At 40.2% G+C, this 19,634-nt stretch overlaps 1 protein-coding gene across 1 annotated transcript in view; it reads right to left on the bottom strand.

The window, feature by feature from the left end:
- Positions 1-19,381, bottom strand: part of frem2b (FRAS1 related extracellular matrix 2b) — a 92,334-nt gene extending 72,953 nt beyond the window's left edge. Inside the window, exons 1-3 of the mRNA XM_066677534.1 lie at positions 19,352-19,381; positions 14,244-19,248; positions 10,401-10,490 (exon numbers count right to left, since the gene is read on the bottom strand). Coding sequence (XP_066533631.1) covers positions 10,401-10,490; positions 14,244-19,248; positions 19,352-19,381 — 5,125 coding nt within the window. The remainder of the gene's footprint in view (positions 1-10,400; positions 10,491-14,243; positions 19,249-19,351) is intronic.
- Between the last annotated feature and the right edge of the window lie 253 nt (positions 19,382-19,634).

Here is a 19,634-nt window from a genome sequence, read left to right as displayed (position 1 = left end):
AGAGAAGGTATGTAGAAAGAAAGAAAGAAAAGGAAAGAAAGAAAAAGGACAAGGGAACATGTGTAAATAAATAGACAAATGAGTGAATGAATGGAAGGGTGAATTGATGGATGAATGAATGAATGAATTAATTAATTAATTAGCTAAATGATTAATTTGTTAATACATGTATTAATTGATTTAATGATTGGCTAACAAATTAATGAAATAGAGGCAAGCAAGAAAAAAACAAAGAGAGAGAGACATAGGAAAATAAAGGAAAATTATAGAGAAAATGATGAAAAAGAAAAAGTGGAGGCAAAGGTATGACAATGTGAACAGAGAGAGAGAGATTGAGAGAGAGAGAGAGAGAGAGAGAGAGAGAGAGAGAGAGACAGACAGACAGACAGACAGACAGAGTGAGAGAGAGAGACGTTAGGAATGGAAAACAGAGTGAGAGATCTGTCAGTAGGAATGTCTCCTGTGTGGATTAGAAGCTGGAGGCAGACTGTTTCTCTAAAGCTAAAGCTTCACAAACAACAAACAGACCCTGCCTTTAGGGCTCAGTGAGCTCAGGTATGTTCAGCTTCGACAGCTCAGACACCAAGGAGCACAATTAAACTTAGACAAACATCTAAATGAAAAACCTCAGAGTCTCCCCTGGACATCCACTGCCCAAAACTGACCTCTCTCACTCTCCAGAACATGGGTCAGCGAGAATACGACAGATAAGGTCTTGGACTCTAAGGGACTGTGTCTGCACAGATATAATCACTTATAAAACTAATAAACTGCTGGTTAAAAGTTTGAGAACACAGTTTATTAACACATAGACACTTAGATACAGTACAATTCCCACTCATTTACAGTAAACTAAAGTACTGTACTCCAGTTCTGCAGTCCTACAAATATTATAGGCATTTAAGCCTCAGTTGATAGCACAGCCTTAAATGCAGTTTGTGTAAACTGCTGTATTCTAAAAATGTAATCAAGTCATATACAATAGATTAGCATGAATTTAAATTAGGAAGCATTCAAATCATGTCAGTAATGAAAAAAAGTAAGACAAACATAAGTATTCAACTCATTAAAACTACATCTGCCTGTAAATTTGTATTTGCACAGCACCATAACCCAAAACAAAAGTCTTTTATTCTGACATGCTTTAAAGAAAGAGTGTGCAGGGCATTGCATCATAAAGAAGACACCAAGTGGCCATGATGCAAGGCCTATATCAATGGCACTATAACAAATACTGAAACATAAAATGTAGTTTTTGAGTCAGATCAGATCAATCAGTCAGGTGGAGCTACTCCGTGAGACTAGGAAAATCTGATATCATAACATTTGTGAATAAATATCTCTCTTACCTTGCATTGGAAAGAAAAAAAAATATGTGTAAGATTATGTAGTCCATCCATCTACAGCATTGGTCAACAGCTTGAAAGCTGCCTCTCAAATGCTGAGGGGGTTGGTTCATCAGGTTTATGTTTAACGAAAACCTATCTGAAGCTATCTGAATCTGCCTGTTTAAACACTGCTGTTTCAAAACAGAAATGTTCAGCTATGGGGTTAACCGCTTATTTCACTGATACATTTTCTTATTTATTTATTTATTTATTTATTGGGGGGGGGGTAAATATATGTTATTATAAAACAAAACCAATACAAATGCTTTAAAGTAGAATATTATCTTTATATTAGCTACAAAACAAAACCAGGGGTAAACTAGTCTTAAAGTAAATAACAGAATAATATGGCTAGGATTATCAGGGGTTAAAAGAGAGATCTTGCTGAATAAAAGTGAATCGCCTTTGCTGACAAGCATGACAAATGACACCTGCCTCTCAGACTAGGATCTCCGTCATCTCCTATTCTTCAGCTAATCCCCACCTTATTGCCACTGTTCAAAGCCCAGCATGCTCCCTTAACTCCAGCTCACCTCAGAGCAACAACTCTCCGGTAATAATAAAACAATAACTCAGCAGAAGACACATCTCTCTGCCTTTTCAACATCTTAACTGAACACCTGACAGACGTATGACAACCTTCCATGTTATCATGGTCTCTGTGTTTGTTGTAGTTTTGCTTTGTTCATCCCATAAGAAGCAAAAAAAAAAAAAAAAAAACAAATACATCATTTCGATGGAAACAAGAATTGAACTGTAGATTTCTGCATTTAAACTTGGCTTATAATTTGGTTGACGGTGCTGTATTTGTAGCATTTGACGGTATTCAGCAGGAGCAAGGCAAGTTGAGCTATGAACTTTATTACCTCTGAAAAAGCTGTGTCACAGACCTCTCCACAGAAAGTACAGCAGAATCCTGATTTCACACTTTAATTACCCACTTGTTAAAGACACCCTCCAGTGAAAGTGAAGTGTTTAACCTTGTTAAAATGTCTGTGTGCTGTTAGAATATATATCTTGTGGGAAATAAGCAGTACGTTCATTTTTAAACCAATATCCATTTATACAAAAAATAAATAAATAAAAAAGAGAGGAATAAATACAGTTTGTGTATTAAAGGTCTTTACCATTTCAAATGTGTTGAAACTAGCCTTTATTTTTAGACAATTATATAAATCTGTATATCCTTAAAGACACCCTCCATTGAAATGCAAGGTTGTATGGTGCTGTTTTACACTAGAAGCCGTATCATGAGTGAAAAATAGCCATTAACATCATGGCTGAGCACTTCAGCTTTACAGTTGCAGTATCTCAAACTAGCAGATTCAGATATCCAGTGTTTATTACATGACAAACCTAAGCAACCAAGCTGTTTAACTCACAATGTGGAGGTAGAGACAGGAACGAATTGTTTATTCTTAAATCCACACATACTGAATGATGGCAAATGTGTAGAGTTATATCGTAACCACCTTAAAATCATTAGTGGATAGTTAACCTCTAAATATGGCATTTTGTTGAACAGTTTATAGAAGATTCATCACTAATCAGATGGGGACTTGTAATAAAATATATGTCTACATTATAAAGATAAAACTTATTGAGCTCCACTGACTCAATCAAAAGGGCATCAATATGGAGTATATTCCTCTTTGATTAGACAGATCTGTCCCTTCTTTGGGATATTGCTGTCAGGAATTGAATCCATACAGCCATATTAACCTTAGTTAAGTGAGGTACTTATATTGAACGAGTAATTCTGGATCAGAAAAACACAAAACAAAATATCCAACATCATTAGAAAGTGATTTTTGGAATTCTGATATCCATCTGCCAATGCCAATGACATCTACCTGGACTGGCATTATGAAGAAAAATATATAACTCTTATTTCTGAAGTGTGCATATGCATTATAGTGTAGTAGCCCAGCAAGCACACATTTAATACTGATTTGAAACGTATGCATCTGTGCAGCCTCAATAATATATTTTAAATAAAGATCTGCTGATACAGAAATGGTGCCAGTATTGTACATCTCTGCTTAATACGCACAGGCTCTAGGAGACTAGCAGAAAAGTATGCAAATCTGAGTAAATTTTTGGAGTGATATTTTACTCATAGTGTCGATAATCCTCTGTAAGACCAAATTCATTATTCTGCCCATCAGGTATCCAGACTTTAGCCTTCAGGGCAGTCCTCCAAACGTCCTGCTGTCAACTCCCAGCTTTTCTCTGGCCGCCAATTTCAGCTGCTTTCATGAAATGATGTTGATTAATTATCTCCACTGGGTGGAATTTGGCCAGTGTTCAAGCTGTAGAAGGTCGAAGGTTATTGAGAAAATTTTAACTTTGAACTAGTTTTAGACTCGATGGACATTTCAACAACATGCAATGCCTCGGAAAATGTTTTCTGAAAAAGTGTATACTAGGGTCTGGCAACATGTTGGTACTTACTATATATTACAGTAAATGGCCAACATTTTGAGTGGATCAATATACTACACCACTCCAACTTCCATGAGTGCTTTCAACAGTTCTACCAACATATACTTCACTTACTTCAGAAGGACATCTGGGTTTTTGACAAATTTCAAAAGTCCAAACCCAATACAATTCAGACTATGCACATAATCCCACAGATGCAGCATAATATTATGCAAGCTTTTACCAACATCATTGCAAAACTAGCTCAACAATGCTGCAGTACACTTTAGGCTTGTTCTGTAGAGTAACACTACTCCCTCAATCCTCCCTATTTAAGTGGGAGAGCACTCCTGGCCAACGGCAGAGAGCTTTTGAGTAAAGGAACATGACCGAATGCACCTGTGCCCAGAGCTACTGCTGGACAACACAGCCCCTCAAAGAGCCAACTGCAGATGCCAGAGCAGCTCTCTAGTCACCAAATAACACAAGCTGCTTTATTTGTGTACTGCTAACCCAGGACTGGATGGTCCTTCTTAAATAATTGATTAGTGGACATTGTAAACAGACAGAATTTTTATTATATTTTTTTCTAAGTTTAGAGGCTGTTGTACTTCCAGAGAAAAGGGTAGGACATAGCACCACAGCTCAACATGCTTGGAAGAGAACACAAATCACAAACTTTCATAGAAAAGCATTGACAATAGAATGGAGCACGCTAAATCAGTTGCAAATGAGCCTTAAATCATAATCCCAATGCCAAGCACTGGCTAGAGTGGAAGTAATCCCCCAGCATTGGGCTGTGGAGCAGTGGAACTGTGTGATCTGGACAGATGGAGCTTTATCTAGTAGCTCTGGGAATAAGTGAAGGAATTTGTGGTCTAAAACTAATTCCCAACATCAGAACCTGAACTCATTAATGTTTATGTAGTTAAACACAATGAAATCCTGAAAACGTTTTATGGATATCTAGTGTAGTTCCTTTTTAAAAGTCTAAAGATTGCAGAAGAGTAACAAATACCCTGCTGCAACAGTGATTTCAGAATAAAAAAATGGGCAAAATGGCAGAAGTAGTTATACATCCATCTAGGAGTATGCCACTGGCAGCAAGTGGGATTAAAAAAAATAGACTCAAAGCTTAAAACTACACATCTTGCATTAATAGCCTATGTCTGCAGTTTTCCACATTCAGTGGGAATATAAGACTCCACTGATTAACACTGGAGTGTGCTGCAAGTGTGAGAGGTTTAACATGGATTTCAATTACAAAATCAACACCACAAATGAATAGAAATGTAAAAAAAAAAAAGCGATGTAGCTGCGGCAGAGAAAAATATGTATTTCTCCTTCAGTTTCTTACAGTTAATTATTTTCAGTTGAGCTCCTGAGAAAATACATTTTGCCACTCTCTCCCCAAGATTAGCGCTACTGCAAGAACAACACAAACCAGACAGTATCTGATGGTGTGGTATGAACAGTAATTAATCTAAAAATCCCTTAAAAATCTGATAAAGCAGGGCACATTTGTGTAATTGCTTTGTATTAATTTTGCTGCATCCACTTTCATTATCATTCAGTTGCTAATTTGCCATTTAATAAGAAATCATGCTATACCATTTTTCCAAATGTAAAGAATTACCCTGTAGACGCAATGGCATCTAAAATGAAAGGTATTTAAAGGAAATCAGTTCTTTTATTGCTTAGGAAACAGCTTCTGCTCTTCGGAGAATGCTTTACAATAGATAAATGGACATTGCTGTGAGAATTTAATCTGTATTAACTGAAGCGCACAGCTGTGTTCAGTGCCAGAAAAATAACAAAATCATAAACATCACATAATGTGATGAGATTAAGATCCAATAAGAGATGTTTTTTGTGGTGTTGAGATTTGAGGCTCAATATCACTGAATTCAATGAGTAACAGTTCTGCTCAAAATAAACCAATGGCCCAAAAATGTTCTCCAGTGTAACATTTAAAACCACTGCATCTACAACACAACTGTCACTGTGTATTCCTGGATGGCCAGTGTGTGTTCTCCCTGAATTAACACATCAGATCCATCCTAAATAATCACCAACAGCTAATTACAAAGCCATTAGTGAGCTGAACTGTGTGTTACAATTCTCTGCAGCACTCTGACCCTTGCTCTGCAGCATGTGTGTGTTCTGGATGTCTGCAAGATACTTCAACGCTGGTCATTTGTTAGTACGCCCCATGCGCCACTGCTGAAGATGAGTGATGAGTAGCACAAGTATGTGTGGGTCAACCCCACATAAGGTCATTTTCAGGATGGTCTGCATGTTTGAGCCTCTCCATGAGCCTCACTCAACCAACAACTGGCTCAGACGGAGGTCACCATTTCATGAATTGCTGAGAAGCCAGACGTCCCAGGGGGGAGATCTAAACACTCATCAGTGAGCAAGCGGTAAAACATATTGTTCAGGGCCCGTCGTGCACTAATCCCCTTGATCCTATCAGGCAGAATCCACAGGAGCTCTACGGAGGTGAGAAGTGATCCTGTCTAAAGAAATGGTGCACATTCAAGGGCGCTTTCTCAGTTCCGTTTTCAGGGTTGAGAATTTCAATTTGCCTTTTTGAAAAAGTGTAATCACTGTTTAAACTTTGAGTGGTGTTATCAGGTAACTAAAACTTTGATAGTTTGAAAAATATCCACTCTATGGCCAATGTTTTCATTTTACTTCTCTTCTGAGATTAATGCTATAATTCAGAAAGTTTTTACCTTAAAATTACAGCTTCAAAATTGTGATGTTTTACTGACCTGTAATAGGGAGAATAGACCCTCTGCAACTGCTACTTTGGGCTCAATACTGCAGAAACCGCACTATGTAAAGGAGGGTAGGACTTGCACTTGAATTGCACTCTGCATCAGAGCCCAGGAGCCAAATGACCAAACCTTACATAGTGTTCCTTAAATGAAGTCAAGTACTGATGTTAGATGTTTAGCTATGGATCACAAACCCATTCCAACAACCCCAATTACAGCCAATTGAGTGCAGGAACCTTGGGCTCATGTGCAGCTGTTCTGGAGTGTCCCATTTCATTTCATGCTGTTCTATGTCTTATACAAGCTATGTATGCACAACTAAATGTAACTGAATGTACGTGTCTTGAATTAGTACACTTTAATATAGCTGTAATCATTAAACAGAAGATGTCTACAAACTTTTGGACATAAACAAATCTTTAAAAAGACTAAAGGAAAAATACGATTCACACACAGTTTTCCAACTCATCCCAGATACATGCGATCAGCCGAGACACGCCTGGTGTCCCAGTTTTGCTTCTGTAGTTTAGTGCTGGAGCAATGAAGCTGACGATGCAAACAAACACTATAACTCAATAGTTCCCCAAATCCTTTCTGTTAATACAACCCCAAAACCTCCCGCGGCTCAGTCAAACCACATCCAACTCACTGAGAACACTCAGAGTATGTCAGTGTAGTTTAGGACATAGCAGGACTTACTGTAAACTTTAATAAAAAACGAATAAAACCTCACCGTGCAACGAAACACAGAGGTCAGCCACTTGAGACGTGCATTAGTTCTGTTCAAAAATCTATTCATACCCTTCTGCACACATTCACATGAAGCCATTTCCCAAAACACACAGACACGCTCATGAGCCGAGCTTGTGACGTGTTTGGGCTTGAAGACTTAAGACTGAAGGCTGAATTATTATTTTTTTTTTTTTTTGGTAAAGAAAATGGTTCTAAATAGGACTCTGAACACCTGAAGAACTTTTTTGCATTATTTAAGGGGTCTTCAGATTGATGGAGAATTTGGAGAATTAAAAAAGGGTTCTATATGGCACCAAGAATGGTTCCTCTATTGTTTAGATGTCAAGTTTGTAGTCGAGTGTGACCTGAGATAAGGACTGAATCCAGGACCCCATGACACTAGGGCTGTGTGTCAGAACAAACTGGTGGGTCATGACCCAAAAGTGGGTCACAGGCTCTTTCTGAATGTGTCACATAGTTGGGTCACATGATCAAAAGGTCTATGTTATCTGATGTCTGGCTAATTTTGACAGACGTGTGAAAAATAAGTGCATTAGTCTAGTGGTTGCCATGGTATAATGCTAAGATTAAAAGATAAGACTTTTAAGAAACAAATTTGCTTGATTTGCATTCTGTAAAAGTGAGCCGTGGTCATTTGACCACAGGATAAGTGAGAATCATTGCTGAAATGGAGTGTTCTTTTACACATGCCTTTCCAATGATGTGAAAACATGCCAAATTTACTAGAAACTGATGATATTCTTCTATATTTAGTTCTTTATTTTTTATTTTATTTTAGCTTTTTTTTTATTTCATTCATGGCGGAAGAATTACATGCAAGGTTCTTGGAAGCAATATTGACCCCCAGCTTCACGTGTATATTACAAAAGCTCTAAATTGTTCCCTGGGTGCCCTGAAAAGCAGATGAAATGGGCATTTTGGCATTGTACTCACTGTTTCCTGTCATCACTGTAAACTAATCGGTGTCTATAAGCCAAACACACATCAAGCCACCCTGACTGAATTTGTTTACATATCGCATAATTGCACTCTACAAACATTTTAAAAAGTCAATGCAATTCCTCTTGGTAAACATCTGCATTAGCTCTCGAGCAGTCGAATCAAAGGCAGCCGATGGTAGGCTGGTGACTGCAGAGAAGCTCCAGATCCCTGCTGCTGGTGGGAGGTGAGGACACGCTCATCTTCTCACGCTGAGCAGCGGATGAAGGGATAAAAAAGGGGCCATATCGGAGAAGTGCTTTGTGTTTCTGCACAGCCATAACGGAGGAGAAGAATGGGTGAGCTGTCAGAAGGGACACTCAAACCTAAATGCCATCACCAGCGTCATCGGAAAGCCATTCAAAGAAGCAATCACCGCATCACCCCTCACAGACCTAAAAGTAGGATGCTTTTAATGTTTTAAAGTGGGCCCCGTACATGTGGGGAAAAAAAAAACATCACGGCTCTACTCAGGGAAAAAATATGCAGAAAGTGATGAAAGCTGCCATCAAAGCTACCATTTTTGCCTACAATAATATCTGTGATATGATTAAAAAGTATGATTAAAGGACCACTAGTTAATGGAAAGGGTAGTTTCCTACCGTCCTCCCAAAGTTACATAGTGCAGTTTCTGTAGTGATGAACACAGAGTAGTAATAACAGAGACTCTATCCACATTATTACAGGTCAGTGAAGCATCATGGCAAATTTGAAGCTGTAATTTAAAATTAAACATAGGGAGGGGAGTTAGTTTCCTACCCTCCTCCAAAATCTACATAAAGCAATTACTGCAGTGCTGAGCACAGAGTAGCAATGATAGAGGCTCTGTTCTCCCTATTACAGGTCAGTGAAGCATCATTTTGATTTTGATGTTGTAATTTAAAGTTAAAAAATATGACATAGTGTTCCTTTAACAATGATCTAGAAGATGAAAATATTATCAAATGAGGTAATTTTGCTCAAATTATTTTAAGGCACAGACCACCTATCACTCTATTAGTTTCTAATCACAATGGCCAATAAGTATAAGCAATTTAATTTTCTAACGAGATTAGAAAATGAGATTAGAAATTATTATCTGATTTGACACAGCAGTGCTGCTGGAGTTTGTAAACCCATCACTGTCCCTGCTGGACTGAGAATAGTCCACCAACCACAAATATCCAAAATCTTCCAGTATGCAGTATACAGAGACTAATCATAAATAGTATACCATGCCTAATCCAACCCTAACCTTAACTGCAATAAATGCTAAACAAATGGAAACTGTAAATACAGATAAATGTGAAATTCAGTGTAGTCACTGAGGTTTACAGTAAATATATGATTTTTCTGACATTGAAAAATAACTTATTTATAATGGTCTCTTTGACTGGCCTTAATACAAGAATGGAAATCTCTGACTTTTGCACTTTAAAGTCTCAAAATCTAAGGCTATCTGACACAAAATTAATTAACTTCTAACGCCTGATGTTTTGTCGTTTTCTTCCAGCGTTCTATAAACCCATATGCTGACTGGCACTGAGGTAATAACTGCAGTATTGGAGCGCTATTTGAGGCCAGCAAATAAGTGGCTAAGTGGACATGGCAGCTTAGTAATTGAACATTCATTTGATTCACTGAGTTGCTAATGGCTTGCACTAGAAAATGATTAAAAACAAGCCAGAGTGTAGGAAGTTGCCAAGAATTCGAGCACGTGTCAGTCAAAGAAGGCAGAGCTGATAGGAATATCAACATGCTGGGTATGGGTCTCCAAAACCATGCTCATTCTAATGCATGCCTATAAACACACACACACACACACACACACACACACACACACAATCTACAATAACGTCAGAGCCCTCTACACTGATGGGAAACTTGAGATAAGGCTAATATTCCATTTTTTTATTTTTATTGAAGAAAGCCACAGATCAACACATATTTCGAGTTTGTGAGTGAGATCAAGAGAGAGAGAGAATGAGAGAGAAAGAGAGAGAGGGAGAGTGAGAGCTAGAGAGAGAAAGAAGAACAAGGAAAAAAACGAGAGAGACCCGAGATCTATATATATCAGGACAAAAAAAATCCTTACCATTGTCTTCAATGGAGAAATAGAAGGTGTCGCTCGTGGCATTGTCTCCATCTTGAAGAACGTAGCACACGTGCATGTCGTCAATGTCAGCTAAAGGAGAGATTGAAATGCATTAATACACCAGCGCCAGAAAAATAAATAATGTTCTATTGAGATGAGGGTTTTTATTTTTTGAACACAATTTATTCTGAATACTGGTGGCTCTACTGACACGTGAAAAACACATTATGAAGTTACTGTTTTCATCTAATGCCACGAACAACCTGGGTTAAAAATAAAATGAGGAACAGAGCATTCCTAACACCATCTTGTACACTAAGTGCTAGGTATTAGCCATGTCAAAATATATGAGAAATTTCCCTTTGGTTATAATTTTCAAAGAAATCCAACCTCAATCCAAAAACAAGTTGGTAAGAGAAAAGCAGAGCACCCAGAAGAAACCCTCAGAGACAATGGGAGACCATGTCAAACACAGCTATATTGGCTAGGCTTATCTCTGAAGATACCTGTGATAACCTGTCAGTAACAGTTGCACTTTAAAGTTGCTGATTTCATTCATTTGAAGAGGCGTCTACAAACAATTGAATGTAAAATACACATAATAACAGGTTTCAGCAATTATGCTGATAAAGGATCAGATGAAATAGGTTATAATTGGATAATTATCTGGAGCAACAAGCAGATATGCACAAACATGCTCGGGCTAACTTGCAATGCCAAAGGCAGGAATGTTAGAGGTAAGGACCTGGTAAAGCCAAAATTAGGGCCATTGCTCTATCTCCCTGGCCCACAGAGAAGTACTGTACTGTTATATATAAATAATAATACGAATAATATATCTTCTCAATAAGTATGGTGCTGTCTCTCTCTCTACAGACAAACACACACATTTTATATATACACACACATATATGTACACACACAGTGCCAGTCAAAAGTTTGGACACATCTTCTCATTAGTTGTTGGTGGAATAGGGCTGTTCATTGTAGAGAACTGTGTACCAGCCCCTGCCTCTGAACAACCCAAGTTATAATCCCAAACACATTAAGAAGGTGAGCAGTTCTACAGATTAACTCTTGATGAGGCCACAGCTGTTCACTGAAAACCATTCCAGGTGATGACCTCATGAAGCTGTCTGAGGGAATGCTAAGAGCATCATGTGCAAAGCAAAAGAGTCTAAAATATAAAATATAAAACTGGTGTGTTTAACAATTTATTGTTTGCTACATAATTCCATGTGTTCCTTCATAGTCTTAATGTGTTCCATATTCATTTACAATGTAGAAAAAAAAAACTTTTGGATATGAAGATATGTCCAAACTTTTGACTGGTACTGTACAATCACAGTGGTAAATGGCCCAAAACAAAGGAAACCCTCCCTGAGTGGGCGTGTCCAACACTTTATTTAGCATAACAAAATATTTATTAACAAGTAAAACTACAGGTATCTACTTACAGGTATGTTGTGTGTTTTTATCTTAATATTAGTTTTAAGTTTGTTTGTTTGTATTATGAACAAAAAATAGATTTTAAACCTTAAATTAATTCAAATTAAACCCATTCTTAATGTAGTATTATTATTTTCATTATCTCAGGTGCCTAAAACATCTATACACTACTGTACACGCTCCATAAGTTGACAAAATGTGACAAGTCATTCATGGCACTCTTGGTTTGTGTCTGGTGGGTGTATTCAGGGATGGACATTTTGTTCATGAGTGTGTACAGAGTGGGGACCACAGACAGACAGATGAAAACAGTGACTGGCCCGAGGAGCTGTTGAAACCATTTTGTCGAGTGGAAATCCTGCATGATTTGTCACATGTCGCCATGTTGTTTGCCACCTGTCGCCAAATCATGACTAAAGATCTCCTGCTCTTGTAGGTAATGACCGGTCACCTGTCACTCTGTTGTGTTTCTGGTACCACAGGAGTGTTGCTTGATGCATCTATCTGTCTGAGACCTTCTTGCTCTAATATAACTATACAGTTTATACTTTCAACTACAACTACAAATGATTTCCTGTGTCTTTTATCAGTTTAATATCTAGAATCTGTAGACTCAGTGTAACTTGATTAACAGTCTTTAGACCTTTATTTTAGCCAGTGTAATTACATTGCACTCTTTACCAGTTAATGTCTTCAACCTGCTTCATATTTCATGGTACTTTAATTAGACAGTGTTGAGGAGTATGTCTTAATTGCCTGGTTAATACTTAGAATTTAAGAAGCTGTTATTTTAAGTATTACAGTAATTTCTTTCTTAAATATGATCCTCCATAATGACAAATTGAGGGATAACAGATGTAAAGTATTAGTACACCTGATGTATCAAAGCCAAGAAGACATGAAAGCCAAGCATCAAAAACTCTAACAAATGTTCCAGAACATTTTCAAAGTACTACACTTTATTTGGTACATTTTGTTATTCTGTCTGGCATCTACGCAGCATCGATTTTGCGTGATGTCTGGGGTTTATCATTTGGAAAAAAAATATGAGTCACTAAAACCTTGGTACATCAATTTTACCACAGAATGACAGGGTCCTTAAAGAACATCCGGATTCCTGCTGGCACAACAGCACTTATCTGTCTCTCTCAGCACCTTCTAAGCTGGAATTTTGGAGCGTGTGCTTTTGAATGGGACTGGATTTTCTACCACCCCCCACTTTGGAGAAAGAGTTAAGTTTACAGCTGAGGCTATCTTCAATATTTGATGTCAAAACAGTTCTCTTCAAAGAGGCTAGCTCATAAAAATGTAAACCCCATCATTTTCAAATACCCACCAGGGAGCAACAACTTTATTTACTCTTGGTTCCCACTCGGGTTATATGTCCTTGAAATATTAAAAAAAAAAAAAAAAAAAAAAAAAAAGCAGCATCATGAGAAAGAAGGAGGGCTTCTGAAAAAGGAGAAATGGTGCTGGAATAATCGTGTCTGCTACTAGTTCTGTTGAAAGAATTTCTGTCTGTGGGTGGCTGTCTGTCCAGCAGTGACCCTGGGGTCAGCCTTGTGTTTTGGCCAAAAAAATAAAACAAAATATAAAAATAATTGTCATATCAAGTTTGCACATTACATTTGTCTTTTAGAGGTTATCCTGCCTCATGAAAGAGACGAGGAATTGTACAAGGTTTCAGAATGTGTTTTCAAAAGATGCTCAGGAATCTGAAGATTTGTTCCTCACAGCCTTGAGTTAAAGAGGACATGTACTGATTTGTACATTTCTGAATAATTGAATCCTTGAGTTGTAAACAAAGACATTCAAAGGGATATGATATGACATTATTAAATGTAGAGAAAGTCACACATTTTGATTTATTTTGCAGTGATTTACAGGAGCTAAGGGCCCCTATGTCTACAACATTTTTTCAAAAATTAAAAAAAAATAAACAGTTAGCATATTTACCTATGTAACACCATAAAACATGCGTTTTGTGTGTTTTATATAGATGCTAATAACAGGAAATATATTAAATATGAATTGGGTTGGGAGGGGGGTGTATTTTGCCTTTCATGCCCAGGCATGTACTTCCCTGCCAGGAATGACTGCTTTAAAATACATTTTAGGTGGAAAGCTCAACTCAAAACTAATGCAAAACAATGTCTCAGGCTCTAGGCAACACATTCCTATGTTTCATGTGATACCTTTGCAAGAGGAGGATTTTAAATATTTTCAGATAACTGGTTCCTATCACCACCCCTGTAACACTCTGAAACATTCTGTTTCTCTACAGCTAGTCATTTCATTACCAAAAAAAAAGAAATCTCATTTTCTCAAACTCATAAGAAATGAGTGCCGCTGCATCTGATGCAGTTAAAGTAAATAAATAAATAATAATTTTACCTTGTGTGAATGTAGTAATGGTGGCGTTTCCTCTGCCCATGTTGATGAGATATCCATGCTGTGCCCCAATAGTGACCCTAAAAGTCACTGCTCCATATGGAGTGTCTCTGTCCTCTGCCTTCAGGGATTTACTGGTGATCAGGAACCCCAGGTGACCAGTGGGCAGTGTTCGCAGTAACGTACCACCCTTGTTGACCACAATCTGTGGGATTCCATTGTCCACAGAAAGAATGGTGATCTTCATCACCTGTGGCTTGCGGGTTTCGAAAACCGTGTCAGGGAAGACGTAAAAGTCTGTATGCGTTCCATCAGTGACCGTGAAGGAGAAGGTGTCATATGCAGACTCGGTTCCATCATGCTTATAGCTGATCATGTTCTCATTCAGGTCCTGCTTGGTGAAAGTAGTGACCGGCCTTGTATTATTAAAGAGAATCTTACCATGGATGGGCAGCTGGGTGATGGTGAACTTCAGGAGACGGTCAGCAGTGTCACGGTCCTCCACAGTCAATTCAAAAGGGGTGATTAGCTTGTTTTTACCCTCATTAACCACCAGCCCGTGAATGGTGACCACAGGTTTTTTATTGTCCACGTCTGTTATAGATATTCGGAAGGTGCGAAAGACCGGGTTGTAGCCATCCGTCGCCTCAAACTCAAAGCTGTCCATCTTCACCTCATCATCAGCTGTGTGGATGTAGTAGATTTTGTTGCCCGCTAGCTGGAGCTGAGTGAAAGTAGTGATGGGCATGCCAGGGGTGTCCGTACACTCCAGATGACCTCTCGTAGGAGCACGAGTGATGGTGAAGACCAAATGCTCGTCGGGACTGTTGAGGTCACTGGTGCTGAGCAGGTCAGTGGTCAAGGTCACCCTTCCACCTTCTTTCAGAGAGACGCCTTTGCTAACAACGTCAGGGAACACCATGTCAATTCCACCTACTGTTATGTAGAAATACCTGTCAATCAGTGGATTGATGCCATCAGTGACATCAAATTTGATGAGGTCACGAATTCCTTCTTGTCCGTTGTGGAAGTACATGATCAAGCTCTGGTCAATTTCATTTTGTGTAAAATTCATTCCAATGGTTATGTTTTCCAGTGTTCCCAATGGCGTTCTCCTTTGTAAAATGCCTTGATTGGGACCATAACGGATGATATAAGTTAATGTACTGTCCTCCGAATCCAAGTCTGTGGCTTTCAAAACTTTGTTGCTGATTATTTTGACGTCTCCGATCTCAATTTCAAGGCCGTCATTAATTGCCATCCTTGGTGTTTCATCATCCACTGGGATAACCATAATGATGACTGTTTTCTCCACTGTGAATTTACCATCTGTGAGCAGGACAACAAAACCGTCCTCTGTGGTTTCTGAATCATCGTGTTCATAAACAATACTAGAGGCCTCTCTTATCTGGTCTAGAGTAAAATTAGTCACAGGAAGAGTTCCAGAGGTCAGCTGATTAACAATAAAGCCATGTTTAGGGGGTTTGGTGATAATAAAAGTCAGCTCATCTGTTGGAACATCTCCATCAATGCCATTTAAAATGGGAGTGTCAATGACAACATTCATGCCCTCCATCACCACAAACTCCCTCATGTGGATCTCTGGCTTTTCATCATTGGATGGAATGATCACAATAGGGAAAAAGTGTCTCTCTGAGAAATTGATGCCATCCGAGCATCTGAAAGTGAACCTGTCCTCGACCGGCTCCACTCCTTTGTGAATGCTTTGTACATAATAGATATGGTTTTGCTTGATGTCTTTGATGGTGAAGGCACTGATAGCAATCCCTGACCTGGATTTCTCAGAGCCTGGAGCAGGGGAAATGTTCTCCAAGTAGCCTGAAGTGGGCTGGACGATGATTGTACACAAAAGGTCATCACTGGGAGTGTCAATATCATCTGCACTTATGTGCAATATCTGAATGACATTTTTCTCTCCTTCAATGACGCTGAACTGTGGGCCTACAAACACCTCAGGGGCTTGGCTGTCTATTGGCAGAATGGTTACCTGCACTCGAACACCCTTGATTTTATTGCCTCCTACTGTCCACTCATCAGACATATCAGTGAGTGTCAGGTTGAAGTAGTCCTCTTTTGTAGTGAGGCCGATTTCTCCACTTGTGTGAGCGTATACCACTAAGCCACTGATGATGTCTGCTTGAGTAAACCTATTGGAGGGAACCCCATTGAGCAGTATTTCACCAAACACTGGGGGGTCCTCCACTATAAAGGTCAGCCGGAGGTCATCAGTGTCCTCATCTCGTCCTTGGATCACATTGGTTGTGATCTCTGTAGCTCCATTCTCCAAAACGTCAATGTAGGAGCCGATAGTGCCTTCTGGAAGGCTGATGGTTGGGGTCTCATCATCAATAGGCTTTACAGATATCTTGATAGTAATAGTAACCACATGGACACCATCGCTCACGTCCAGTTGAAAGAAATCACTGGTTGACTCTTCTCCATTGTGAATATAGGATATTCTACCATTAGAAATATCTTGAGCATTGAAAGAGTCCCCTTTGGTGAGGACTGTGAAGGTGTACTTGATGTGACCGTGAAGCGGAGGCTGGGTGAGGGTGAAGGATATCTTTGTGCTGTCTGTGTCTGGGTCAGTAGTATGAAGCTCAGAGTGTGTGATGATGTGTGTTCCTCTTTCCAGCACAGTGAAGCCAGTGTTGGTGATCTGAGGGGGCTTGTTATCGACAGGCTGCAGGAAAATGGTAAACGATCCATCAACACTGTTCCCAGCTGTATCTTCCACTGTATACTGGAACTCCACTACATGTGGTGTAATTCCCAACTCCAGGTCTGGAGGCTTGTATGCTATCTTATGGTGATTGATCTGTGCTTGGGTGAACTCTGTGACCTCTGTATTAGGACTCTCAGTCAAAACTATGGTCCCTAGTATCCCTGGGCTGTTGGTATCTGTGTCTGTTGGTGGCTGAGTGATGATATATTTTAAATCTCGGTCTTCAGAGTCCAAATCCGTGTAGCGTAAGTATTTCTTGCGAAAGAACGTGAGCTGGTATTCATGGACTGTCAGCTGCAAGGTGGTGCCAGGGTAAAGCTCAGGTGGGATGTCATCAATGGGGAGAATTTTGATCACAAACGAGCTTGGATCTGACTCATTTGGTGGGTCATTGTCATCTTGAACTCGGAAGACGAACTGATCCATTATGACTTCAGTATTGTGAGGCCCGACGTGTCTATAGAACAGCTTCCCATCTGTAATGTCCTCCTGGAGCCACTCCGTCACTGCTTTCTCGTACATTTCATCTTCAGAATTGAACCTCCACGTGGATGGATCCTCTGGTGCGTCAGACTGACGGAGCAGCACCTCCCCTATAGTGGAGAACGGAGGCTCAATGATAAATTTAATGGTTGAGTCCTCAGAGTCGATATCAGCAGCGCTGAGCATTAAAGCAGAGATAGGCATCATCTGGTTTTTGAAAAGCACTAAGCCTGTGTTAGCGTTGATGATTGGTGGCTCATCATCAGTTGGCACCACCGTGATGGGGAAGAGGAACTCCACCTCATGTTTGCCATCCGTCATACGGAAAATGATATTGTCGCTGTAGGTATCACTGCCATCGTGTTGGTAGATGACAGAGCCCAGATCCAGATCAGCCGCTGTGAAGAATTTTCTGGTAGATCCCAGCACAGTCAGCGCCCCATGCCTCAGTCCATCTATCACCGTGACTCTCACATCATCTAAATTGTCCTCATCACTAATCTGCAGGTTCTGGGAGCTGGACAGCGGTCTGGACTGGCCTTCATAGAGCAGCTGTCCTGTGTTTCGAGTCACAACAGGCGCCAAAGTGTTCATGGGCTTAACCACGATCATGAAAGCAAAGGGGTCCGAGACGGCCCCCTCTGTGTCTACCACAACAAATTCAATTTGGAAAATTCGCTCACTGTCCGAGTCCACAGATGGGGGCTTATAGGCTATTTTGAGATCCTTCAGATCTCCCTGATAAAAGGAGGTGATAGGCAGATTCCTGTCATCTGTGCTAACAATGTAGCCCTCCTCGAAAGACAGAGGGGAGGTGATGTTGAAGATCAAGTTGTCAGGTGTGGATTCCACATCCTCGGCAGCGAGCATATCTGAAGTTATGGCGGTCATCACAAATTGGTCCACTTCCATCATCATCATTGCCACAAAGCTGGGCTTCGGAGCAGTGTTTTCCTCCCCTTCTTTGATGCGCACCATAATCTGGAAAAACTCCTGTTTTATGATGTTACTCTCCTTGTCTTGGAGCTCCACATACATGGGGATGTAATCTCGGTTTGGAGAGCGGTGGGCAAATGTGTGCTGATAACGGATATTGAGTCTGACAAATTCATCACAGTCAATCATTTTGCTCAGTTTGCCTTCATCTATGAGCTTTCCGTACCTGGGCAGAGTACTGACGCTGGCTAGAGAGGTCACTTTGCATTGATACACATTCCTGTCATAAGTGAATTCCAGGATTTTCTTGTCAATGGGGTTACTGAGTCCAAGCAGCTTGTCCACAGTCAGGGGCATGTTTTTCGTAAGGATCTCCAGCTGAGTGAAGACCACCTCCACCTCCATCATGAAGGGTATGATTACAGTGTGGCTCTGGGTGTCGTACCGCAGCTGGAGCCGGACTCTGTCTCTGGACGGGCTTCTTGATCCAAAGTGTGAGTACTTCACATCGTTGGGGCCGAATTCACATGGGAACTTTTTAGGGGACAGCTGCCCGGGTCTCTGGGACAAAGGGTCATTATCCAGAACTGTCAAAGTGCACTTGTCACCAGGCTGGACCTGAATGACCAGATCATTAACAGGATCAATGAAAACTGACCTGCCAAAAGGAACTCGTATTCCATTGTTGGCCACGAGAATGGCATCCTCAGAGAGTTCAGATCTCAGACCATAGCTTAGTCCGAAGCTGTCAAAAAGCTGCGCGCGGGTGCCGTGCATTAGCGTCAGTGCGGTCAGAAACAAACACACGAAGAGGCTGCTGTTCTCCATGTGGAAGCCGAGCTGAGAGAGATCCAGAGCGTGAAAAGTTAGTGGCGAAAAAGCGGCGTGTTACTGAAAGCTGCTCCACGCCTCTAATCTCAGCGGCTTCACCATTCTCTCAAACCCCGCCGCTGCGCTCCTGCAGCAACTTCATGCTCCGAGAGCGGGGGCGGGACTACGGAGGCCGTGCCCCATATGATCTCCATTGGCGTAGAGCAAACGCCGGACTGCGCTCTGCAACTTGTGATTGGGGCACCAAAGCTCCGTCACAATGGGAGGCGGGGCACATCAAAAACACACACACACACACACACAGAGAGAGAGAGACAGAGAGAGAGAGAGAGAGAGAGAGAGAGAGAGAGAGAGAGAGAGAAAATTACACAATAAAAACACTCGAAATATACATT

The sequence above is a fragment of the Hoplias malabaricus genome, chromosome 1 (genome assembly GCF_029633855.1).
Source record: "Hoplias malabaricus isolate fHopMal1 chromosome 1, fHopMal1.hap1, whole genome shotgun sequence".
NCBI lineage: Eukaryota > Metazoa > Chordata > Actinopteri > Characiformes > Erythrinidae > Hoplias > Hoplias malabaricus.
Note: the sequence above shows the minus strand (reverse complement) of the source record. Positions and strands in the feature narration are given on the sequence as shown.